General features: G+C 48.5%; 2 protein-coding genes across 2 annotated transcripts; both read left to right on the top strand.

Annotated features, from left to right (window-relative positions):
• Window positions 1–7413: 7413 nt before the first annotated feature.
• On the top strand, window positions 7414–19361 carry LOC100383161 (uncharacterized). The gene is made up of 8 exons (NM_001175826.1): window positions 7414–8308; window positions 11088–11540; window positions 17290–17538; window positions 17847–18074; window positions 18480–18559; window positions 18633–18741; window positions 18830–18956; window positions 19039–19361. Exons 1-8 carry the CDS (start codon window positions 7586–7588, stop codon window positions 19062–19064), a joined length of 1995 nt encoding a protein of 664 aa, NP_001169297.1. The 5' UTR covers window positions 7414–7585; the 3' UTR covers window positions 19065–19361.
• A 1277-nt stretch (window positions 19362–20638) lies between these two features.
• LOC103631346 (uncharacterized) lies at window positions 20639–22000 on the top strand. Its single transcript, XM_008652278.2, has 2 exons — window positions 20639–20879; window positions 20959–22000. Exons 1-2 carry the CDS (start codon window positions 20671–20673, stop codon window positions 21998–22000), a joined length of 1251 nt encoding a protein of 416 aa, XP_008650500.2. The 5' UTR covers window positions 20639–20670.
• Window positions 22001–26962: the final 4962 nt, after the last annotated feature.

Genomic DNA, 26962 nt, shown 5'->3' with positions numbered 1-26962 from the left:
ATGGCCTTTTGTTGTGTGGGGTCTGGACCTCGTCGGCCCCTTGCAGAAGGCACCTAGGGGCTACACGCACCTGTTGGTCGCCATCGACAAATTTTCCAAGTGGATCGAGGTCCGACCCCTAAACAACATTAGGTCCGAGCAGGCGGTGGCGTTCTTCACCAACATCATCCATCGTTTCGGGGTCCCGAACTCCATCATCACCGACAACGGCACCCAGTTCACCGGCAGAAAGTTCCTGGACTTCTGCGAGGATCACCACATCCGGGTGGACTGGGCCGCCGTGGCTCATCCCATGACGAATGGGCAAGTAGAGCGTGCCAACGACATGATTCTACAAGGACTCAAGCCTCGGATTTACAACGACCTCAACAAGTTCGGCAAGCGATGGATGAAGGAACTCCCCTCGGTGGTCTGGAGCCTGAGGACGACACCGAGCCGAGCCACGGGCTTCACGCCGTTCTTTCTAGTCTATGGGGCCGAGGCCATCTTGCCCACAGACCTGGAATACAGTTCCCCGAGGACGAGGGCCTATGCCGACCACAGCAACCAAGCTAGTCGAGAAGACTCGCTGGACCAACTGGAAGAGGCTCGGGACAAGGCCTTACTACACTCGGCGCGGTACCAGCAGTCCATGCGACGCTACCACGCCCGAGGGTTCCGGTCCCGAGACCTTCAGGTGGGCGACCTGGTGCTTCGGCTGCGACAAGACACCCGAGGTCGACACAAGCTCACGCCCCCCTGGGAGGGGCCGTTCGTCATTGCCAAAGTTCTGAAGCCCGGAACGTACAAGCTGGCCAACAGTCAAGGCGAGGTCTACGGCAACGCTTGGAACATCCAACAGCTACGTTTCTTCTACCCTTAAGATGTTTTCAAGTTGTTCATATACCTCGCTCCCACGCAAAGTTTAGTCATCAAGGAAGGGTCAGCCTTGCCTCGGCAAAGCCCGACCCTCCCTCGGGGGCTAAAAGGGGGGAACCCCCTCTGCGTCGAAATTTTCCTCGAAAAAAGATCTTTCCTGCCAGAATGTCTTTTGTGCTTTTCGACTACTTCGAAAGTGGATCCTGAAAACGACGGAGTACACGTAAGCAGCCAAGGCTGACCGAGCCGAGGGACTCCTACGCCTCCGGGATACGGATACCTCACTCATCACCTTCTGCCATAAGTAACTCACGTTCGGATAAGTGATTCCGCGGACCGAACAAGTCTTCACGTTCGGAAGCTCTTCTGCTGGAGCGATTCTTCAAGCCTTCTCGACTGCGTCGGTGACAGAACCCCATGGACGGGTAAGAGTGCGCGTAAGCGGCAAGGCCAACCGAGCCGAGGGACTCCTACGCCTCCGGGATACGGATACCTCACTCATCACCTTCTGTGAGAAGCAACTCTCGCTTGCACAAACAGTTCTGTTACCGACAAAAAAGCCCAGATACTCGAAACAAGAGGAAAGGAGACACGGCTTTACAATACGGCGAGGGTGTGTTTCGGCCTCGGCGGCCGCAGAAACACACGCTACAAGATAATCCGATCCTGCAGGCTCGGATCTTGACGGCTAAAGGGAGCAGCAGCGCCCTCGGCGTCGACAACACCTTCGGCGAGGTTCGACCTAGCCTCGGACGGCGACGCGGTCCAAGGGTCTCCGCCCTGAAGGACAACATCATCACCAAGCCCGGGCCATCGCCGCCAGGGTCTTCCCCGAGAATCCGGCCCGAGCAGGCGGCTCGGCCGGTCACCCCGAGGCCTCGGCCAGCTGTCCCCCAAGGACATTAGCCCGGCCCGAGGCCTCGGCAGATCAATTCCGGCGTCGGTCCCGCTAACGGACGACCCGGCCAGGCTCCGGCCGACCTGGTCTTCTTTTCGAGCCAACTCTGCCTCTGTTCGCGCCGACACCGTTACCCCTGGCCTCGGCTCATCGAAGAGCGGCCGAGGAGTTCCTCTAACTAAGCAAGGGAAGCCTCAGACAACAAGGCTGACCGAGCCGAGGGACTCCTACGCCTCCGGGATACAGATACCTCACTCGCCACCTTTACACGGGGCGACTCACGCTTGGTGAAGCGGTTCGGACAACCAACAGGCGGGTCTTAGTGCTCGAAAATGAGGAAAAAACACGGCTCCGTGCCGAAAGTACATACATGTTCAGGCCTCGACAGCCGCTATGAACAAAACACCAGCACTTAAGGTGCCTTTACAAACGGAACTCCGGTTCCACCTCCGCAGGTACGAGCAACCCCACGCGATTGGGGGGCCTGCGGAGCAACAGAAGGCCGACGGGTGGCTCGCCGCCGCCCGTTCCGGCAGCAGCAACGATGACCTCCGCCCCGGGCGGCGAAGCAGCTTCAGCAGCGGCTTCCGGGCGGGCGCTACGGCACGGGGGCTCTCGTTCACCGAGGATGAGAACCAGCCATTCAGGCCGGAAGACGGAGGCCCAGGGGTGCGGGCGGAGTTGGCAATCTCGTTGACAGAGAAGCCTTCTCCGGCAGCCACCACCTCAGCACCGCGCCAGCGGGCGCCAGACGCCTCAAAGCGCACCGGTAGGTCCTCGCCCTCGCCGGAGCCGCCCAGAACATGAGCGCCGCCCTCGCGGCACACGACGTGCTAGGCGACCCACTGATGCGGCTGTCGGCGCGAGGAAGGCCTGGACATGGCCGGCCCGCACGCGGCGCAACCATCGTCCGGACGGAGGACGGAATGCTGCACCCTGGCTGAGCAGCGGCGGTCCGCTTACCCCGGCATGGCTGGGGGAAGCCTCCGCGGAGCTGGGAGATGCCTTTCTCCCCCAGACGCCGGGGGAAGAAAAGGGTTACCGACCCACGCGGAGGCGGCCTCCCGACTCGCCTCACCCTCCGCCCCAGCAAGGGTGATGAAGATCCTGGAAGCTGAGGGCAGGGCGGAGGCAGCAGCCCGGTCTGCTTCTCCCCACCATCAAGCTGGTGGTCACCGTCTTGGGTGACCGCCGGCGGAGGGGTGCAGCCGGGCTGCATGATGAAAATCCTTGAAGCCGAACGACGGCTGAAAGGTACCAACTCCCGCGGAGTTGCGTTCCTCCAACGACGAAGCGGAAAGACGGCGGATATCCCCCATCCGGGGGCTTGGAAGGTGGAAAGACACGATGCATAAGGGAGCGCGAAGACACGGTCGCCTTCCAAGAGGGTCACCCTCCTTTTAAAGGCGACTCTCCCTACTTGCGTCCCCAGTCGTCGTGGGCTGAGTCTTCTCCAACACGCTCCAAGGTCCTCCCCCTACGGCGCGGGGGCTGGGTCCCACACGTCATGCAAGCCGGCCCAGAGCAGAAGAAGCCAAACCGCCGCGCGCGGTGCGTGCAACCGCCCAGCAGTTACAAGCGGCTCTCCACTTTTGCCCAGACCAGCGGGCGAAAGGGCGGGCAGCCATGCAGGCGGCATGCAACCGCGCCAAGTGGGCGCGCTTCTCCGACTCCCAACACGCCCGGCATGGAGGCCCAGACCCGTGCGTCATGCAACCGACGCGCCGAATGCTTCGTGCATGCAACTGCACCGCCACTTGCGCCACCACCGCGCCTCCTTGACTGCGGAACCAATACCGCGACTCGAGGCGACCCAGCGCACAACCCAGCGGCGCCAGCCTGGCGCGACGGTCAATACAGCCAAAAATGGGTCGGCAGTAATGGTGGTGGCAGGCGGGCAGGAGCAGCGGTCACGTCGTCAGCCAAGCTTACGTCCCATCCGGGGGCAGCGAGAGAACCCTCTCCCACGGCGTGAAGACAACGCGCCCGTGTTCCGTTCCTCGAACGGCTCGCGCACGCGCAACGGCTGCCTCGCGAACCACTCGCCCCATCGCATTAACTCCGCGGCGGGACAGGCGGCGCCTCTGGCAGGAGAAGCGAGCGACGCTTCGCCTTCGCCATAATGACCGCGTCAAAAAAGGTACACCGCGTCGTTCGATTCGTATCCTTTTCCTTTTTTCCTCTTTCTCTCTCTTGCAACAGGGACCGGGAAAGGGGGATACCCCGAAAAGGACCCTTCCCCGTGAAGGAACCAGGCTCCGAGCCTCCCTACTGATCAGAGGTTCGAAGGCTGGCCCCTCGGAAGGGTTCAACAGCCGCCTCAGAGCACGTGGGCCCCACACCCACTACTGGTCAGAGGTTCGAAGGCCAGCCCCTCGGAAGGGTTCAACGGCCGCCTCAGGCTACTCGGGCTCCGTGCCCACTACTGATTAGGGGTTCGAAGGCTGGCCCCCGAAGGGTTCACAGCCGCCTCAGACACAGAGCGAGGGATGACCATGGGTACGTTCGATACATAACCAAGGCTCGGGCTGCGCTCCCGAGGTACCCTAGGACATTTCTGAGACCAGCGGGAACGATCTTGTAACGGAATCCCATCAGAGGGAGGCATCGAGCCCTCAGACCCCGTCGCCAGGGGACCGGGTCCGGCAGATCACCCGCAGGTACTTTTGGGCGCGCCTCTGGGCCTCTAGCCGACCCTAACGAATGGGGCACGGACGTCCGCTCGGATCACCCTCCTGCAGCTCACCGGAGACACCATGTTCGGCACCCACCGAGGGCAACATGGCGCTCTCCCCCCTCCTCCTTGCGGAAAGGCGACACAGGGGCGTATGTAAAAAAGTCGAGTCTGTCACTGATCGCCCTCTCGCCCTATGCAGAGGCTCGGGGGCTGCTCTCGCAAACCCGGCTTCGACCAAACCGTTGATAGCGTCAACATACCAGCCCAAGAACTTGGGACCCGACCATACACCCGGGCTACGGCCAGCTCGCATGAGGGAATGACCAGACCAGCCGAAGCATTGCGCGAGGCGTTAAGACCTCGGAGGAGTCAAACCACTCCTCCGAGGCCTCGGGGGCTACACCCGGCGGGTGCGCTCGCGCGCACCCACCGGAACAAAACGCAACCGAGAAAGGCTGGTCCCCTTGCAAAAAAGTGCGACGAAAGCCTCCAAGCGAGTGCTAACACTCCCTTCGAGGCTCGGGGGCTACTGTCGGGGACCATAATTAGGGGTACCCTCAAGGCTCCTAATTCTCAGCTGGTAACCCCCATCAGCATAAAGTTGCAAAGGCCTGATGGTTGCGAATAAGTCAGGGATCAGTCCATTCGAGGGACCCAATCATGCCTCGCCCGAGCCTAGCCTCGAACAAGGGCAGCCAACCCCGGAGGATCTCCGCCTCGCCCGAGGCCCCCCTCCAGCGGCGAACATATTTCCGGCTCGCCCGAGGCCCTGTCTTCGCCAAGAAGCAACCCTGACCAAATCGCCGCACCGACCGACCAAATCGTAGGAGCATTTAATGCAAAGGTGGCCTGACACCTTTACCCTGACGCGCGCTCCTCAGCCGACAGAGCCGAAGTGACCGCCGTCACTTCACCGCTCCACTGACCGGTCTGACAGAAAGACAGTGCCGCCTGCGCCGCTCCGACTGCGGTGCCACTTGACAGAGTGAGGCTGACAGGCAGTCAGGCCCGGCCGCACGCACCATAGGAAGCTCCGCTTCGCCCGACCCGGGGCTCGGACTCGGGCTAAGCCCCGGAAGACGGCGAACTCCGCTCCGCCCGACCCCGGGCTCGGACTCGGGCTAAGCCCCGGAAGACGGCGAACTCCGCTTCGCCCGACCCAGGGCTCGGACTCGGGCTAAGCCCCGGAAGACGGCGAACTCCGCTCCGCCCGACCCAGGGCTCGGACTCGGGCTAAGTCCCGGAAGACGGCAAACTCCGCTCCGCCCGACCCAGGGCTCGGACTCGGGCTAAGCCCCGGAAGACGGCGAACTCCGCTCCGCCCGACCCAGGGCTCGGACTCGGGCTAAGTCCCGGAAGACGGCGAACTCCGCTCCGCCCGACCCAGGGCTCGGACTCGGGCTATGCCCCGGAAGACGGCGAACTCCGTTCCGCCTGACCCAGGGCTCGGACTTGGGCTCAGCCCCAGAAGACGACGAACTCCGCCTCGCCCGACCTAGGGGCTCGGACTCGACCTCGGCCACGGAAGACGGACTCGACCTCGACCTCGGAGGAGCCTCCACATCGCCCCAACCTAGGGCGCAGACCGGCCACGTCAACAGGAGGCGCCATCATTACCCTACTCCGAGCTGACTCAGGCTACGGGGAACAAGACCGGCGTCCCATCTGGCTCGCTCCGCCAGATAGGCGATGATGGCGCCCCGCACGCTCCCTGACGATGGCGGCTCTCGGCCCCCTTACGGAAGCAAGAGGACGTCAGCAAGGACTCAACGGCCCCGACAGCTGTCCCTCCGCTAGGCTCCAGCGCTCCTCCGACGGCCACGACATCACACAAACCGGGCGCCAAAATCTCTCCGGCCGCCACGATGGCGTGTACTTAGGGCGCTAGCTCTCCTCCGCTAGACACGTAGCACTCTGCTACACCCCCATTGTACACCTGGATCCTCTCCTTACACCTATAAAAGGAAGGACTAGGGCCCTCTTAGAGGGGGTTGGCCGCGCGGGGACGAGGACGAGACAGGCGCTCGCGTGAGGCCGCTCGCTCCCTCCCCCGTGTGGACGCTTGTAACCCCCTACTGCAAGCGCACCCGACCTGGGCGCGGGACGAACACGAAGGCCGCGGGATTTCCACCTCTCTCTCGCCCATCTCCGGCCGCCTCACTTTCCCCCCTTCGCGTTCCGCCTCGCGTCGACCCATCTGGGCTGGGGCACGCGACGACATTTCACTCGTCGGCTTAGGGACCCCCCGGTCTCGAAACGCCGACAATGATGATAATGATGTTCCTCGATGACTAAAGTTTAGTCTCTACTCGGTTTGATTGTAGGGGCTAAAAATATTCAGAATACATTAAATGAATCATTAGAAGACCAAAATACTCCATATTATTTTTCTGCCATTAGTGCAATTGAAATAAACGAGGAGACAAAAGTAGAATTAATATAGTTTAGTTTCTTTTAGTCACATCTTAAGGGATTAGAGAATAAAATAGTTTAGTCCCACTGTTTGAAAAATGAGACTAAAAGGAATGGACTAATCTTTAGGGGATGTTTAATTTCTAGGGACTAATTTTTAGTCACTTTATTTTATTTCATTTTAGTTCTTAATTTGCCAATACGAAAACTAAAACTCTATTTTAGTTTCCGTATTTAACAATTTAGAGATTAAAATAAAATAAAATATAGGACTAAAAATTAGTCCGTATAAACCATATAGATAAATACCCCTTAGGGCTTGTTCATTTTGATGATAATCCACATGTATTGGATGGGATTGGACCAGTTTAAATCCATAATAAATCAAAATTCATCTCAATCTCACCCAATACACTCCAATACACATGTAATATCAATAACCGAACAAGCCCTTAGTATCTCAAACAAAACAAGGACTAAAATAGGTTTTAATGGGTATCGGGTCTCAATGTCTCACTAACACCTCTAGACACGACCGAGTCCCGTGCCCACGCCGCCACGCGAGATCGGCAGATCCATGGCGCCTCATCTCCCTCTCCATCCCCATCCGCTGGTTACTCGATCTAAACCCTAATCAATATAGTTCGCACCAGATCGATCGCGTCTCAGGTCAAAATCTGAAACGATTTGAACGATCAGAACGAACAACGATTTAGCTTCAGCTCCTGAATCCAGCAGCAATGGATCGCTCCCGCTCCAAGCGCGGCTACCACTACGACCAGGACTCCCCAACGTCCCGCTCCAAGCAGCGCTTCGACCGCCGCAGCGGCGGCCAGAATGCTAACTCGAGCTACCACCGCCGCGGCCCCCCTGGCGGCGGCGGCTCCGACCGCCGCGGGTTCCTGCCTCCCGACGCCGCGCCGCCCCCGCCCCCGCCTCCTCCTCCTCCCTCGTCGGCCACGGCGGACGGCGGCGCTGGTTCCACCGCCACAACCTCCTTTCGGATCCTGTGCCCCGAGTGCAAGGCCTATAGTTTCTCTCCCGGTTTCGTTGCCAAGGTCCGGGACGACAGCGGTGCGCTTGTCACTGTGCATCCGCCCTTCGCTGGCGACTACGTCCGGGTCATCGAGACGGTCGACGGCGCGAGGCGTGAAGCGGACGGCTGCCCGCCCATGTTCTCCCCGGCCCAAGAGGCGCTTCTCATGGTGCACCGCCGGATCCTCGAGACTGACGCTGACGACGGCGACGAGGACGGCGAGTATGGGCCCAGGGGCAAGGATGCCAGGGACAGGGGGAAGACCACTACACGACTCATCGTTCCTAAGCAGCACGTAGGATGCCTGCTCGGCAAAGGCGGCAAGATCATAGAGCAAATGAGGATGGAAACCAAGACGCACATCAGGATCCTGTCGCGTGGCCAGCACACGCCGCGCTGCGTCTCCTCGTCCGAGGAGGTTGTACAGGTAAGACAATTGATTGCTACACCCTGCAATGTGGTAGTTTATTTCGTCAGTCAAACAAGAGGATTTGTAAGAAACAAAGAACACGCATGAATGAATATGCAAACATGCACGTCATACTGCCATGTTTAATTAAGCAAGAATATCAAAGCTAGTTCCCCTACTCTTTAAGCTCCATCAATGCTTGAATGAAAACCAGAAAAAACACTTAAACCAATCTCAAGAAACAATAAAAAATAGCAACGAAATGAACACCCATAGTCCAAGCCTGCAAATTCAACTCTCCTTCCCCAGCAGCTTGATGCCTGAATGTGTTTCATGTGTCCTTTGGATGCAACACATGAAAAGTGCAGAAATTTCAAGAGAGGGACAGACACAAAGGAAAGTTTTCTACTTTTCCTACAAAATTCATATGTTTTGATACATTCCATAGCAACCTAAAGGAATTTGATAGGGTTTAATCCTTTCTTCCAAATGGGCGGATAGGAAATCTTTCTATAGGATAAAATGCTCCAAAATTGCTATCAACAGCAACAACAAAGCCTTTTAGTCCCAAGAAAATTATGGTAGACTAGAGTTAAAATCTAAAGCCACAAGTCACAATTTAGGCATGTGGATAGCTGTTTTCTATTCACTCCTATTCAAGGCTGAATCATTGGATATATTTCATTATTTCAAGTCTTCTTTTATTGTCGCTTCCCATGTCAACTTCGGCCTTCCCCTGCCTCTCTTCCTATTACTATCATGTCTTAAGATTCCACTACACACCGCTGCCTACGGAGTTTTCCGTTAGACATGTCCAAACTATATCAATTGGTATTGGAGAAGCTTTTCTTCAATTGGTGCTACCCCTAGCTTATCACGTATATCATGGTTTCAGTCTTCTGCACTTGATCCCTTTTTGTATGGCTACAAATCTAATGCAACGTACCTATTTCCACGACACTTATCTGCTGAACATGGCGTCTTTCTGTGGGCTAACATTCTGCACCATACAACATAGCAGGTCTAATTATTGTCCTATAAAACTTGTCTTTTAGTTTCTGTGGTATTGTCTTGTCACATAAAACGTTAGATGCTTGGCGCCACTTCCTCCACCCTGCTTTGGTTGTAGGCTAACATCTTTATTGATATCCCATCTGTCATGTGGGGCCGCCAATATACTAGGCATCGGTGAGCGCGCGATGTGCGCCACGCATCCGAGCGTGCTGGTCAGGCACAGTTTGCTGCCAAAAGTGGATAAGATTAGAGAGGGAAAGATTAGATTAGCTCGTATCTATTTCCTTAAAGATAGGAGTAGCGGTTAGGATTGCCTTCCTTGTAACCGACTGGCCTTATCTCCTCAAGAGTAGGGAGGGCGGTTGGAGCTAGGCCTATTTATTCATGTAATCAGTTCTATGAAATCAAGCAAGAAGTTTCTATCTAATCTCCTCTCCTATTCTCGTTAAGCCACCAGCAGGGGGGGGGGGGGGGTAAAACCTCGCGGTGAGGACTGGAGCGCGGCTACGAGTTGCGTAGTCGCGGTCCGGCGTTGTTGGTGCCGAGGCACTTGACAACCTGGTATCTGTAAGCATCGAGACTCTTACTCTCATTGAGAGGATGACACTACGAGTTGGGGCAATTTTGTTTATTTATCACACACTACTCAAATGCCATACCCATCTAAGGGTTGGAGATACATATTTATGGCCCCAGGGGCTGCACTACACACTACACACTACACAAAGATGCTGTCCTCTATATGCTACCACCCATGGACCAGGGCAAGCAATCCTGACATCCCTTAGTTCCTGAAGAAAAAGGATTTTGTCTGCATCTCCCAGGGGACCATAAACACAAGTTAACCACCAAGGTTGTCCTTCCTCACAGCAGAATTGGACAGAGACACAGTGATTGTCCACTCTCTGTAATCCAGTATGACCTGTAATCCTGTATTCCTTTTCCATGCAACAAGGATGCTACCACTAAAACCCACAGATGCCAAGAAGACAAACTCGGTGAACTCAGCCCCCAACATAGACAGGATATCTCTACTGGAGAAATGCTGCGTTTTGGTTTCCTGACAACACACTACATCCACCTGGGAGGAGCCAACAAGATCTCTCACAGCATCTTGCCTTATAGAGGAATTAAGCCCTCTAACATTCCAAAATAAAATCTTAGAAGGATCCATAGGAACAAATGGCAACCTAGTAAACTGTAATGGGAGTTCTGAACTCTAGTTGTTCAGGTCCCCAGGGATGAACCAGCCAAAAAGAGCAGCTAGCGCTTCCACCTGAGTTTGATTCAGTGGATGTTTGAAGAGCACTGCGTAATCTTGTAATGAGGATGTCAGAAAATGAAGGTTTTTTTTGTTCTGCTGCATCTTGGTTGAGACACTTGGATCTTCCACATTGTTCCATGAAAGATAACATGATTGAGAGAAATGCATATTTTTTAGCATGTTTTCTTTATTTGCTGAGTCAGTAGCATAGTTACATGTCTCCATCATACCTAGTGCGTGGTACAGGATGGTGGCAAGACCACTTTTGAGATCAGGCTCGGAGATTATTTGTTCTTTTATTAGTAGTGGTAGAATGCAGTTGCACAAGTATTATATTAAGTAAAATGCTTAAGCTCCATAATGCTTTGTAGGTGCAGTTGCAATGTGATATATCTATAGTTCTATTACAGTTGTATCATTGCAATTGATTGTGTATCAAAAGGATAAATAATATTATTTATTTGTAAATCTCTTTCATCTTAACTCTTTTCTCATGGTGTCTCATAATGTCTTTGTCAGGTTGTTGGAGATGGAAATTGTGTTAAGAAGGCTGTAGCAATAATCACTGATCGCTTAAAGGAAAGCTTACACCGTGATCGTGGTCCCTTCCGTGGGCGATTGAATTCACCAGAGCCTCGAATTTCTCAGGAAGATGAATATTTGGGTGGTGTTCAGCAGATGCCTGCATATGTGGAATCTTTGGGCGGACCTGATCAGATTAGGAACAACATTAGCATGGAGCCACCAGGATATGTGTTTGATTCAAATGGTGGCAAGGTCATTGAACATCCAGATATCCTGTACGAAGACATCATTTTTCGAATTCTATGCCCAAATGACAAGGCTGACAGTTTAGTTGCAACGCGTGATGGAATACTAGAGATGCTACAGACTGATGTTGGTGTCGATGTTAGGCTATCTGATATTACGTCTGATTCTGATGAAAGGGTACTAATCATCACATCCAGAGAGGTAAATCAGATGTGCATTTCATACTTTTGCGCGTCTTTGCTTTCCATATTTGAGTGCTCATTGAAGATTTTTCTTTAATATTACCTAATGTTACACTCCTGCGGGTTCGAGAAAAAAAATTACCTAATGTTACACGTTGGGACTCAGGTGTGGTTGCAGATCTGTATATGATGGCATCATACCTTAGTGCTAAGTGACATACAAATAACTAGGGATGGCAGCGGGTTTAGGGTTTAGGGTGGAGTAAATACTGTTAGAGTATATTTGGTAATTGGTAGTTTAGCTATTATGTATTGTAAACTGCTATATGTGTTGGAGTGTATTTGATAGTTTAATATTGTGTATCGTAGACTGCCATATGTATCTGTGGGTTACCTTGTCTTCTAAGTCTTGTACTCTATATAAACTGCCAACGCTATACATTCATCCAATTTCATCAATCCCATTTCCCTTCATGGTTTCACACGTCTAGTTTAAGATTCTAACCTAGCTGCAACAGCTTCTGTTTTTTTTCGAACAACGCAGGAGCGCTGCGTGTCATTTCATTTAAGGTAGGAAAAAACAAGGTTAGGTAGCAAAATGCCAAAACCGAACACCACCGAAAAAGAGCTACAGAAGAGACCTTGCACAATGGAAAAATAATAATGCCCAGACGTGCCCTTCCTAGCTGGCAGGGAACAGCAACCTTCTAAGAAGCTCATGGAGCTTAGAAGCACCAGACATACACGGATACACCAAAGAAGACCCTCATTTCCTATAATCTGGAGGAGCACCTGGACATTTGGTTGGGAGCCTTTAAACATACATGAATTCTGGAACTTCCAAATTTCCCAAGCCACTAGCACAAAAAGGGTGTTAAGTCCCTTCTGATCCTCCTTCAAAGATTGCGCCCACCAAGGAAAGAAGAGACAGCCTGCAGATGTGGTGCAAGAGAGGATAAATTCAGCCACTGAAAGATCAATGCCCAAATCTGTCTCGAAAAAACACAGCCAACCAAGATGTGCTGAATGGTCTCGTCCGTTTGATCACAAAAGGTACAGGCCATGGGGTGTGGAAGCCCCCACTTAGTGAGACGATTCGCAGTCCAGCAACGGTTATTCTTTGCAAGCCACAAGAAGAACTTACACTTTAGAGGTGCCCGGCTCTTCCATATCCTCTTCCAAGGTCGAAACTTAACAAAGCCCAAGACGAAAGCATAATATGCCGACTGCTGTAGCAACCAGACTGGGTGAGCTTCCACCAGTGCTGGTCCGGCACATCCTGTTGAAGAACCACCCCACCCACCAAATCCCAAACCAGCAGGTAATCAGCCAACGCCCGAACAGTCAGGGCCGCTCTTATGTCAGAAACCCAGGCTTGATTGAGAAGAGCCTGGACCACAGTCCTACTTTTAATTGCTCTTTTTGGAATCACTTTGAAAAGAGAGAGGGCTACCTCAGCCAAATTTTTTCCTTCAAGCCACGTATCAGTCCAGAAATATGTTGATTTTCCATCTCCCACAACAGAGATAAACGCCATATTGAACAGGGCCCTAGCCTTTGGCGGGACAGAAATAGGAAGGCCAGCCCAAGGCCTACTTGGATCTGTTTTTTGAGCCCAGAGCCAGCGAATTCTCAGGGCCCAGCCAAGTACTTCGAGGTTGTGAATGCCCAGACCACCAAACTCCAAAGGACGCTGAACCCTTGCCCATGACACCAGACAATTTCTTTCATTGGCATGCTCCTGTTCTTTCCAAAGGAAACCCTTACGCCTTTTGTCAATAGCTTTTAACACCCATTTTGGAAGGTCAAGAGCAATCAAATGATGGATTGGGGTGGCAGTCAGAACCGTCCGTACCATAACAAGGTGTCCAGCCTTATTCATTAGGGGGGCCTTCCAACCCGGGAGATGATCTGCAATTTTATCAATACGAGGCATGACCCCATTCTTGTTGGTGTATGGATACATAGTGGCAGCCCAAGATAAGTGCAGGGAAACTCCTTAATCTGACATGACAGCACATCTGCAGTAAGGGCCAGGGCCTCAGCCGGGCAATGAATTGGGGAGCCGGAACTCTTGGCAAGGTTTGTATGAAGCCCCCGGAACTCTTGGCAAGGTTTGTATGAAGCCCCGATGCATGCCCGAAGCACTCAAGGATATTATTGATCACCACAAGGTCATTTCTATCTGGTCGGAGAAAGATCACAGCATCATCAGCATGAAGACATCTGGCGCCTTACTTGTTGGACAGCGAGAGGTTGCAGCAGGTGTTCATCTGTGGCAAACTTGACCAAGGAGTTCAGAACATTCATCAGCAGAATGATCAACATTGGAGAGAGCGGGTCACCTTGACGAAGTCCTCGACGATGGAAAATGTTTTCCCTGGATGCCCATTTAACAAAAACCTGAGTAGAGGTGTGGAAAGTAGCAAACATAGCATGTTTCACCACTGCTGCGCAAAACCTAAATGCTGCAGAACTTCCAACAAGGACCAATAAACTGAGTCGAAAACCTTGGCAATGTCCAGCTTAAGGAGAATACGAGCCTCCTTCCCATGAAGCAATTTCACCATTTGCTGGACTAAGAGGAAGTTATCATGAATATTTGTCCCCTTGATAAACGTACTCTGATTTGGAGGAACCAAAACAGGCAGCAGAGGTGCCAATCTATTGGCCATAATCTTTGTCACCAACTTGGCAATGCTGTGGATCAAGCTTATGGGTCTAAAATCTTTAACCTGAATAGCGTCCACTTTCTTTGGTAGGACCGTAGGAGAGTGATGAAGGCTGTGTTGTGTAACCTGAACGTAGATATATGTTCACTTTGAATATCAGTAAGTGCAGCCAGGATATCCCGTTTAATAAAATTCCAGCAGGTTTTGTAGAAACCACCAGTGAAACCATCCGGCCTAGGGGCTTTATCCATGGGCAGATCTTTGACAATAGCCCAGACTTCCTCCTCTGTAAAGGGAACATCAAGGGAAGACAGGTCAGGTTGTTGAAAGCCAAGTGCTGCCAAGTTGATGGTATACTCCCTCTCCTCAGCAGATCCAAGCAGGTTCTCATAGAAACTCATAACAGCCTCTTGTTTGTCCTTTTGGGTGACCAAAATCTGATCAGCAACCTGAAGTTTAGCAATGAAATTCTTCTTTTTCCGGTACCTAGCCTGCTGGTGGAAAAAAAGAAGTATTTGCATCACCTTCTCCGAGGTACAGTATCCTGGAACGCAGCCGGGCGATAGTGCTCTCAAGTTCAACAGCTTCTGTTATAGCCTTCAGGTATGCGAACTAGAAATGAAGTGGTATTGGGAACAAATGAACTGTTTGATCTCTGTCAGCCAAGCTCGTTCTTCCTGCCTGTGTCTCACGCGCAGTTTAGACAATATTTATACAACTCTACTGCAAGCCTTCTTGGGCTGCACAACAATTATGGGCCCTATCACATCCAGGTGTTTCTGAGGTACTTCATGTTGGGCTGCGGGACTTGATCACTCTTTCTGGGCTGGACCTTTGTCGGGGTTGTCTTCCTTCAGCTGTCAGTAGCGATCGACATAGAGTTGCTGACATTTTCCCCTCCTCGAGAGCCAGCTTGCCCCCAAGCTGGCGCAAAGGAAAACTGTTGCTTGAGGACAACTTCGTCTTCCCAGGTAGCCAGCGAAGGATGCCATTCAGTCCACCTGATCAGGACTTGAGGTATCACCTTTCCTGCCCACCGAACGAGTCTGGAATCGAGAACCTCTTCAGGTACTTGCAGGTCCTGCGAGGTCAGGTAACAAAGGGCTCAGGGGCATTAGAACCAACAACGGGTTTCAATTGGAAAACATGAGCACTCTTTCTGGGCTGTACTTTTGTCAGGCTTGTCTTCCTTGAGCTGGCAGTAGTGATTGACGTAGAGTTGTTGACAACTTCTCCATCACGCACCCTCTGGGAGATTGATCTCTGTCGGGGACAGTACCACCCCTTTATAGATGATGAATCCTATTGATCCCGCTGCCATCATTGCCGTCATCGAGTAGCAGATCGGGCCTGCTTGCAACATTGTGCAACCTCCACGATGTTCAGCTGCACTAAACAGCCAATGCAGCTGTCGATTGGCTGCGGCTAAACATCGTTGCAGCTGCTTGTTAGCAACAGTGCTGCAACTGTGCACTTCAGGAGCAACAGTCTGCAATGCAGCGAGCCGAACAGCATACTCGTTGCCCTCTCCGCGCTCACGTAGAGGATGCTGGACCTCGCCCCATCTTGCGCTGTCATGGGGGTGTCCTGGGCCAAGTCGACTCCAGTACTGAAGCACCATGGTGGTGGTTGGCCAATTTGCTCCATCCTCACCCTACCCCGCTTGACCGCGGCCTGCTATGCGCTTGGCGTTGACCCGCTCTATCTAACTTTGGCAGCTCATGCCTCCTGGGACAAGCTGTGGTGGGCTGCACTGTCACCGCCACCGCTGGCGGCGACGGCTGGGTGCTGCCTTGTTGGATACACCAATCGGGATTGTCGCCCATTGCCTATAGAAGTATGCCGTGCATCTTCTTTGAGTAACAACGAAAGGGGCTCTAGTTGAGTTAGTTAGGTGGTCTGAGTATCACTCCTTAGGTTCTGAGTTAGAATCCTAGTGGGAGCGAATTTTAGGTTGATGTTAAAAAAGGTCACTCGTTGGTTCCCCTGGTTGTGTGCACATGAGATGGACTGACCTATGGGGGGCGGATACTCGTGTAGGGGCTGGGAGGGCTCAAAGCACGAGTAAAGATCCGACGATCCGACCTATAGGGGGGTGAACCCTCATGCTGCACGGGGGGCTAGCTTTCGTGACCTTTCTCGATCGGACTTAAGATGAGAGTCAACCTTTCCAAAGACCTGTTGAGGTACTCCTTAGTGGAGAACAAAGTTCTTAAGGCGTCACTTCGCCTAGGTGACAAGGTGCTCACTGGTGATAAGGTGCCACTGATGCCTAGCCAAAAGAGTGGAGTGAGGAAAGAGGGGCCTCAGAGAAGAGCAGGAGGTGAATTATCAGACTATCTCCAGCAGCTGTCCTATCTCATCTTCTGTCCCAAACTCCACTCTAAGTGCAAAAGAGCGATTTGCACGGCCACATACACGACCTGCTGGACAGCCTCAGGAAGCATGACTATCTTTCCTCCTCGCCCCATGGTTTTTGGTTCTAGCACAGGCACAGCTCTGCTGACCAACCAGTGCAATTGCCTGTGCAGTCGTGCAGATCTGCCCCCACTCAACTGTGGCGGTGGTGTTAGGGACTGGAGAAGCAGTGCACCAGGGGGAGTAGATTCGAGAAGGTAGGTCATGTGAAGTGGAAGGGGTTCGTTATGTGCTGTTGGCTTTAGTTGGGCTTTATGGGTTAATAGGTTCATTTATTATTGTGGTTATGGACTATGGTTGGGCTTTACAGGGTAATAGGTTCATTTATTATTGCGGTTGTGGACTATTGGTAGTCTTGTTCTTTTCTTTAATTTATCTGTGTACGATGTTCGCTTTACTGCCTCGCCTTAAAGCTTTAGGAGCACTGGTTGTCTGGTTGTGGAATTTTAGAGCAGTGCTTGCAAGTAATGTTAGTTTGCCCTTCTGTAATGATGCATGGCTGTCTTATTATGTTTTCATTCCAGATATCATTTATTGTTATTGGTTTAAACATCCTACTACTTACTTTGAGGATTCCTATCTATTTGCATTTTTGTCTTAGCTAGTTTTGTGAGATCGCTTTTTTCCCATTCTAAAGGGGTCCATGTTTGTATGATTTAGCTTGTGCATATTTTTTAGGGCCCAGACCATGAGCTTTTCCCAGCTCAGGAAGCGGTGCTGCACATTCAAACTCATATTGTAGACCTTGGCCCAGACATGGATAACATTATCACAACAAGACTACTTGTACCTGCAAGTGAAATTGCTTGCTTTGATGGAAGGGAGGGGTCATTATCTGATATACAGAGGCAGACTAGTGCAAACGTGCAGATATTACCAAGAGAAGATCTTCCGTCATGCGCTTTAGAGTCTGATGAACTCATACAGGTTTGTCTTTATCCAAGGAAAATACTTTCACTTGTTGAATGGTTATGCACAATTTATTTGTGAGTTAGTTCCAGTGGTGATCTGTTTGGACTTATGATGGCTGCAGATTGTTGTTTCTTTGTGAATATTCTAGAACAGTTTGGAATAGAAGCTATTGTCTTTCTAAGAAAGATCAGTAGCGTGTTTACAAGGATTTTTTTATTACACATCCCATCATAAATTTCTCAGGCATGAATCATTATTTTTAAACAGTTTCAAGTTTTAAGTTTATTAGCACTCTGGTGGTTGAGCATGTTATGTTCTTGCAGATTGTTGGAGAGATTAAAGCTGCTCGGAATGCTCTGATACAAGTAACAACAAAATTAAGGAGTTTTCTATACCGTGAGATGCCTGATCCTATTCAAGTTGGCAATATCAATTTACATGGAGCCATTTCTCCAGTAGCAGGCTCACCTCGAGGACCATACCAAGGAAATGATATCCCAATGGGTGCTTATCACCAAGCATCGCAACTGGCAACTTCATGGCATTCAAAGGTATGTCTATTGTACAAATAATTCCTTTATGCTGTTAGGAAAAGATGTTTATACATGACCAGATTGTTTAAAAGACACTAATGATACCACTGTTTATTTTTATCTTTTTTACAAGTTCCACAATGTCTCCCATCTTTTGATAAGCCACTAAGCTTCATTTCTTCCCAAATGCACTGAAAGCTATGTTTTAATAGTTATTATTATCAATCTTCCATGCAACAGTGCATTCTGCATCTCTGCTTCACAAAACAATCCTAGAAATAATCAAAGACGGGGAAACATTATACTATCATATGGTGCATAATGTTGGTAATATGCAATGGTTACTTGTAGTTCATGCTAGCTACCTTGGATGATTTCTAGCAACTGTTTTTGAATTGTGCAATATTTCATGTTCAATTGCAGGATAGTGGAGGCAGTGCAAGTGGATCATTTGAGCAAGGCAGCAACATTAATGATGATATAAGGCAAAGTGCTACAAAAAGGTAATATTTTGCCCTTGCTGTTATTTCTAAAGGTTGCTTGTTCCTTTGATCACCTTTTTTTGCCCTCCATCAGATTTGCCGTTCCTCTAGTGACTAGAAGCACACTAGAAATTGTCATACCAAACAGTGCTGTTGCAAGCCTCACCATGAGAGCTGGTAGCAAGCTTGCTCAAATAAGCGAGGTGCGATTGTATCCTGAATTTTATTGAGTGCCAAAAGGCGGACAATCATTACCCTCCTGCTGCCTTCTAACAGTTTTTCTGGAAACAGATATCTGGTGCTGCAGTAACGCTAGCCGAGGATAGATCTGACATCTTGCAGAAAGTTGTTCGAATATCTGGTACCCCTGAGCAGGCTAGCAAAGCTGAGAATTTGCTGCAGGGATTTATCCTTAGCAGTAAGTACTACTTCATCTACGGTTTGTGGGTTTCTGTTTTATTTTTCAGCAATATAACTCTTGGACCCCTTTCAATTTTCAGTTCCAGATGACATTCCTTCAGGTTAATCGAAGATACTCTGCATGTCATAGTTGTTAATTCGTCAATTTTCTTTTATATTTTCGAGGCAGAATATGTCGAGTCATGTGATTATTTGTTTAATTGAGCAGCATGTTTTCATGTGCGGAGACATGCATGCCATTTTCTTTGTATCTTTGTAGCTGTGACCCTAAATTTCGGTTGTCTCCGAAGACACTCTGCATGTCATAGTTGTTAATTCGTCAATTTTCTTTTATATTTTCGAGGTAGAATATGTTGAGTCATGTGATTATTTGTTTAATTGAGCAGCATGTTTTCATGTGTGTAGACATGCCATTTTCTTTGTATCTTTGTAGCTGTGACCCTAAATTTCGGCTGTCTCCGTTTAACTGGCCGATGGGGCTGTAAGATTAGCAAGTGTTTTATAGACTGATTGGACATTAATGTGGTGTTTGGTTTGAGTAATCAAACCATCCAAGATGACTTGGTGTATCATAAGTTCATTTCTTAAATTTGGTGGAATGACTATTGCTCATGTTAGTACTAACTAAATAATTATTAGGAATGAAACTAAATAACTATTAGGAATGAGATGGTGATGGATTATCTTATTTCATTTCATAAACATGGTGACCGCTGAACATGATGTGGAATGACTATATTGTTCATGTTAGTACTAACTAAATAACTATTAGGAATGAAACCAAATAACTACTAGAAATAGGTGGTGATGGATCATTTCATAAACATGATGACCGCTGAATATGATGGACTAGTTTATTCCTTAAACCAAACACTATAAATTCTCACCTTTATAGATGACCGCTGAACATCAAACCTGCAACTTGTAGTTATTTAATTCTCAATTTAGTGCTTAGCTGTGAACAGAGCACGAACGTCGGCAGGAGCATGGTGTAGGGTGCATCTCCTTGTAGACATTCTACAAATTCGGGAAAAGCTACCAATTCACTGAAAAACATCCTTTGAAGCTCTTATTTTTTTTTATAAAAAAACAACTGCCATATGAGGTCATGTTCTATATATCATGTGGTGTTAGACTGTATCCAGCAACGTCCCCTAAATTTCGTTCCTTAAAGAAATATTCCCTGTACTTTACAGCACACTCTAAAAGATTCTGTCATCTATATTTTCTGTGTCTCCAGCAATGTCCCCTAAATTCGATCCCCTAAAGCTACAGTGTTAACAGAATTCCTTTTTCCATTTCTTTTTCTGTTTTCTTTGATTTGTACCCATTTCATTAAATTGTAAGGATGATAAAAATAATGTATTCAATAATTTTACAAATAATAATCTAAAAACAATGGTTCATTAATAATTTCGAATTGTACAAAATAAATAACATTCCATTTTATGTTTTGTGTAATTGTTGTCGAAAAACGTGTCACAGTATTTGAATCGTATGAAAAAATGTTTAGACATTGTCATGCTTCCACCGTAAGCCACGACACTTCTTCAACAAGCCATCAACTAGCTTCGGCTGCACGACAAGAGTATGGCTTCTCTCCGAAGCCTATCCCTTCTATAAATATTCACTACTTCAACACTTCACTCACACTTCGCATACACTCCTCCACAACAATGAACCCGTTCGTAGATTCCAATATTTTTCTTAGCATGGCGCAAGACATGGAAGATGAAGACCATGAGCTCGAGGTTGCGACGTACCAACATCGTAGGCGTCGTGCACTTAACGAGCGTCGGTATGCTGGTTCCATTCCCGGTCGTGTTCGAATCCATCGTGACCATATCAGTGGTGATGCAAGAATCCGAGCCGACTACTTTTGCGCGCAACCGGTGTACACGGATGCACAATTTCGGAGGAGGTATGTTTTTTGTTACGCACATCTATTCACGTCCATAGTACGTACTTCACACTTGTACTAAAAAAAGTTTCCAATATAGGTTTCGCATGCGTCGCCATGTGTTCGAGCGCCTCATTGTTGCTGTGCAACAAGTGGATCCCTACTTCGTTCAACGTCCAAACTGTGCCGGTGAGCTAGGTCTATCTGCCCTTCAGAAAGTTGTTGCTGCCGTACGTATCCTTGCATATGGTGTTCCTGCGGATGCCGTTGACGAATACGTACGCATTGGTGAATCTACGGCACATGAGGCTTTGAAACACTTTTGCACCGCCATCCAAACCGCTTTTGGGGGGTACTATCTCAGAAAACCAACTCCTGCTGATATCGCTAGGCTTCTCCAAGTTGGAGAGGCACGCGGCTTCCCTGGTATGCTTGGTAGTGTCGATTGCATGCATTGGGAGTGGCGTAACTGCCCAACTGCATGGAAGGGGATGTTTACCGGTCGCGGTAAACACCCTACAATGATCCTCGAAGCTGTTGCCTCATATGACCTATGGATTTGGCATGCATACTTCGGCATGCCCGGTAGCTGTAACGACATCAATGTTCTTCAGCGTTCAAACCTGTTTGATTCGCATCTTACCGGTGATAGTCCACCAGTCACTTTCTCCGTCAATGGACACACGTACAACATGGGATATTACCTAGCAGATGGTATTTATCCGGACTGGCCAGCGTTTGTCAAGACAATCCGTCATCCGTATGATGTGAGGACACAACACTTTGCCACTATTCAAGAGTCCGCTAGAAAAGACATTGAACGAACATTTGGAGTACTACATAAGCGATGGGCCATAGTTCGTGGTCCTGCATATGGTTGGTCTCCACAACACATTGGAGATATAATGAAAACTAGCATCATATTGCACAACATGATCGTAGAAGATGAAGGTCCTTCGTCTTTGAACACAAGCTTCGACAACATCGGAGTTTTGGCGGACACTACTCATGGTTCCATGTCGGAGCACAATGAGTACATCAACAATAAGTACGACCAACTACATGATCCAGTTAAATATAATCAGTTGCAGGTTGATCTAATCCACCACCACTGGGCGCGGCTTGGATCGGGAGCTGCTTAAGTATGTAGTTTATGTTTGCATCATCAATAAAATGTCGTAGTGTCATGTCTAATGTCGTAGGTTCTGTTTGTCCCAAGCTACTATGTGTACTGCAAACAGATGAACTTGTTCATCACATTTCTGGTTGTTCAATGTGTCATGCTGTAATTCAGGAAGTGCAATATGATTAAGCAAGTCTACTATTATCAAGTGCAATATGATTAAGCAGAAACATAAACTTGTTCTCGATTTCAGAAAATTGTCAAGTGCAAAAACATAAACTTGTTGTCGAAAACATCACACAACAGGAAAATGTCAAGTGCACAAGTGCAGAAAATAAACTTGTTCTCGAAAACAACTAACAATACTTCCTCAAGCACTTCAATTTCTTGATCAACATTCACTTGCTTGACGTCGAGCTTCCAGTAACCCTTGCCAGAATCTCCTGTTGTTTCGCCTCGTAGTACTGTCGAAGTAGGGGGTTACATTTAGTCAAATCCATGCTCAATATGAGAACCTCCTGTTCCGTGTCCTCCTTCACCTTTTGTCGTTCCATCTTCATCTTCTCTAAATTAAGCTTCTTCCTCTCCAATATCAGTTTCTACCTCTCCTGTTTTTTCATTAACTCCAACTTCTTCTCCTCATTTGAAGCTACTGATTTGTACACAGATAACCGTTCCAAAGAAAGCTCACCCATCCGTGTTAGGTACTCCGAATCAGTGGATGATGTGTTCTCTGATCTTTGCTTATTTGCCTTTTCCTTGGCTGAATCACGACCAAGAGGTCTCTTCGAAGTAAAGCTTGATGGAGCTGAGTCTTCACCACCATCTAAGTCAATAGTATTTGATTGGGTACCAATTGGGTTGGGTGGAGGATTTTGGTTACCCATGTGCTGGTCCATCCATTTTGGTTGATCCTTCAATATGGACCAACAATGTAAGAAATGGAAGGGCTTCTTTTCAACAGCAGCAAACCGAGTAGCCGCAAGAGATGTCTGGAAAACATATAATGCATTTCATGAAGCACTGGGATGTAGTTAAGTACATTGATGAAGAACATATGCATAATAGTACATACACTTACCTTATCTGCATCAGTCATGCCACTTGGGTTTTGTCGAAGCACAACCATCATGTATCCAGCAAATGTAGAACATTGAGTTTTGATACTGTCCCACCTGCTCATGAGAGATTTTGTAGACCTCTCTGGCATTGATCCTCTGCGAGAGTTGTATGCCTCTGTAATCCGATTCCAAAATCCTTGACGCTTCTGACCAGTGTTGACAATGGGATCACAACTCACAGCCAACCAAGCTTGACAAACCCTCATATCCTCTTCAGACGTGAAATTTGCTAGCTTTGTGCTTTGAGGAGCCTTCTTCACTGGAGGTGGTACTGGTGAGCCCTGGGCTGGTATCTCAGGCGGAGGAGCAAATGCAGTGTTCTGAAACTGAGTGCCATCATCCTCGGATAGGAAAGTTCCATATTGTGCCATAACTTGGTTCCAGTCCGTACCCATGCTGTACATTGAAGGTACTCACACAAAAAAATACAAGATATTGAACTAAATAAGTGTAGTACATTTGAGGCAACCATTTGAAATAAATAGAAACCATGAGACTTTAAACAGGACAGGCACAACAAAGTCACAAGTGCTGAAGACTACATATATTGGAAAGTTGATAACATTAAGCATTACCAAAGATAGGTGTCGACAAACATAAACATGGCATCAACTAAACCAGGAACTTGTGGCACACATCTGTTGTGTTCACATACAAAAGACTAGTACGACATACATAAACCTAACACATACACATATTTCCTTAGGTGCTTGCTAATCTAGTAGGGATAGGTGTCGTCAGTGGAGTAGTCACGGCCGTCGTCGTAGCCGACGATATCGTCATTGTTCAACTCTGAATCATAATCAATCAGAAGCTCATCCTCTGTTTGTGATGATTCAGCAATTGGTGAAGGGGCCATGTGCTCCATCTCCCAGTCTGTTTCCAGTGCAAGCTAATCAAGGTCGTTGGCGAGGTCCTCGATCTGAACTAATGCACGATTCATTTCATTGAGGACTGGTCTGCTAACTGGTTGGAAGGCACCGTGGACGACATCGACGATGTCGGCACAACGCTCCTCCACTACTCTGATTAAATGAGCGAGTGCTCTTCGGAGCTTTGCGTTCTCCGAATCCATGGTCTACATAAAACATATGGTTCTGTTAATATATGTACGTCAAAATTTTATGTATACCGTGGCCTAGTTCATAAATTATAATGGTAAATATACTCCGTAGCAGCTACTATTGCCAATAGGCAGTTGAAATAATGTTCAAGATTAGTGTATAATCTTGTGCCAAACAACTGGTGTTATGATTCAGTGTGTCAAATTGGATTATGAAGACCAGCCACCATGTATTTGTGAATACACATCGCAATAAAATGTTCTCAATGTCAAATTGAATTATGAAGAAAGAACCTACTGGTCATGATTCAGTGTGTGAAAACCATTCGCCAAGTCATTGTGAATACACAACGTTTCCTAGAACAACATAGCTTCTAGCAGAATCAAATTTCCTTAATGTGAACATCAATTATGAAGACAAAACCTAGTGATGATGATTTAGTGTGTCAAAACCAGTCGCCATGTATTTGTGAATACACATCCATTCCTAGAACAACAAAGCTTGTAGCACAATCAAATGTTGTTACTGACAACAGCAATTATCAAGTCAAAACCTACTGCTAAATGAAGCCTACAACCATCGAATGTGTGTTGGCTGAACCTTAAACCCTAGATCTGGACGAGTTCTACCATTTCAATTTGAAAGTGCATTCATCCCTTTTGTGAGTTTTGGTGATTTGGATAACAACACATTTAAAGGTCTAACAAGTTTGCTAAGTGTTGAACAGGAAATTTAGTATGATGAACATACTTGAATAGTGTATAATGATCAGTGAACAAGGTTCAACACAAGGTCAAATAACCAGTGAGACAATGCAAATGGATATAATATGGTCTCTATATTGGTTTGAATATATGGACAAGTCCTGAGAAATCACTATGCATAAATATGATCATAATAGAGGTTGAAGTGATTAAGAGGATTGGTTAAGCCAAAGTGAATAAGATATGAGGAATCGTAAATTGGCTTGACCATATTACTATTAGTCCATATATACATATATGAGAATCAAACTAGAGCTTGATTGATCTTAGCAGTTATATCTAAATGACATTCAAGCAAGGTTCACAATATTGAAGAAATGATTCTCTCAATGGATGCTCAATAGGATGTGACTCAAGAATGGCTTGATAGGGTGAAGATAGCAAGGAAAGGGCTTCAAGGAACTAAGCGAAGGTGAAGGCCAAGCGACGGCTTGTAGACCGAGGTACCATGGCTAAGGTGAAGAAGAGAGTACTTGCACTAGGTCGATGAACTAATCAGCTATGAAGAGTTACAACATGTTGATGCATCAGTAAGGTGTCTTGAAGCCATGATTTGAACTCATATATGGTGAAATGGCACAAGTCACAGGCTCAATTTGTGTTTGCTTCAAAAGGTGAGACAAAGATATTTGTGATCCTTATGAAGCAACACCATGGAGAAATCACACTTGAGACACCAATGACTCAAGGAGTTTACTTAATTATTGAAAGGGAAATGTGCCCTTGGGCCATTTCTAAGTATTTTGGTGATTGAGTGCAAACACAAGGGCCTAAATGTGAATTTATGTACATGGATGAACAAGGTGAAAATCATGAAGTAAAGGTATGTTTCTAAGCCTTAGTACATTGGTTTTAAGTACTAATATATTTGTCTAAGTGTTAGAAACAGAAAGAAGAAGAATAGAGAAAAGGAGAAGGGACTTGGCTGTGTGCTGCCAAGACCCAGCTCGGTCTGGAGCACCGGACTGTCCGGTGTGCACCGGACAGTGTCCGGTGCGCCAGGCTGGCGCGACTCGAAGAGGCCGCTCTCGGGTTTTTCTCCGGCGACTTCGGCTAAAATTCACCGGACTGTCCGGTGTGCACCGGACTGTCCGGTGAGCCAACGGTCGGCCAGGGCCAACGGTCGGCCGCGCAATCCGCGCGGGACACGTGGCCGAGCCAACGGTCGGAAGACGGCACCGGACTGTCCGGTGTGCACCGGACATGTCCGGTGCGCCAACAGAGCCAGATCTGCCAACGGTCTGCAACGGTCGTCTTCGCCGTTTAAGGAAACAAATCGGGCACCGGACAGTGTCCGGTGTGCACCGGACTGTCCGGTGCCCCCGACGACAGAAGGCAAAGATGGCCTTCCGGATTTGCTCTCAACGGCTCCTAGCTGCCTTGAGGCTATAAAAGGAGCCCCTAGGCGCATGGAGGAGATACACAAGCAACCTTTGAGCATTCTTGATTATCCACACTAAGTCTCTGCGCATTCGTTTGTGTCTCTAAGTGATTCGAGCTCTGTTCTAAGTGAGAACTCTGAGATAGTCTTGTGAGCTCGATTCTTGGCCGTGTCTGTGCGCTTTTGCTGTGGATTTGTGTGTGTTGCTTCCCTCCCTTACTCTGTGTTTCATTTGTGATCATATACTTGTAAGGGCAAGAGACTCCAATTTGTGGAGATTCCTTGCAAACGGGATAGTGAAAGGAAAACAAAACACCGTGGTATTCAAGTGGGTCTTTGGACCGCTTGAGAGGGGTTGATTGCAACCCTCGTCCGTTGGGACGCCACAACGTGGAGTAGGCAAGCGTTGGTCTTGGCCGAACCACGGGATAAAACCACTGTGTCACTCTGTGCTTGATTCTCTTGTTGTACTGTGTTTTGTTGAGATTGTTGAGACTTCACCTTAGCCATTTGGCAATAATCGTGCTAACACTTAACAAGTTTTTGTGGCTTAAGTTTGAAGTTTTTACAGGATCACCTATTCACCCCCCCCTCTAGGTGCTCTCAATTGGTATCAGAGCCGTTCTCTTCAAGAAAGGGACTAACCGCCCG

The sequence above is a fragment of the Zea mays genome, chromosome 6, assembly GCF_902167145.1.
Source record: "Zea mays cultivar B73 chromosome 6, Zm-B73-REFERENCE-NAM-5.0, whole genome shotgun sequence".
In the NCBI taxonomy this organism is placed as follows: Eukaryota; Viridiplantae; Streptophyta; class Magnoliopsida; order Poales; family Poaceae; genus Zea; species Zea mays.
The sequence above is the reverse complement of the archived record's forward strand: the minus strand, read 5'-3'. Positions and strand labels throughout refer to the sequence as shown.

Excerpts from the sequence above, each read along its gene's own strand:
- LOC100383161 (NM_001175826.1), top strand. The coding sequence starts at position 7,586 with ATGGATCGCTCCCGCTCCAAGCGCGGCTACCACTACGACCAGGACTCC. Across the intron at positions 8,309-11,087 it reads CGTCCGAGGAGGTTGTACAG|GTTGTTGGAGATGGAAATTG; the intron begins GTAAGACAATTG and ends TGTCTTTGTCAG. Across the intron at positions 11,541-17,289 it reads TAATCATCACATCCAGAGAG|GGCCCAGACCATGAGCTTTT; the intron begins GTAAATCAGATG and ends CATATTTTTTAG.
- LOC103631346 (XM_008652278.2), top strand. The coding sequence starts at position 20,671 with ATGGCGCAAGACATGGAAGATGAAGACCATGAGCTCGAGGTTGCGACG. Across the intron at positions 20,880-20,958 it reads GATGCACAATTTCGGAGGAG|GTTTCGCATGCGTCGCCATG; the intron begins GTATGTTTTTTG and ends TTTCCAATATAG.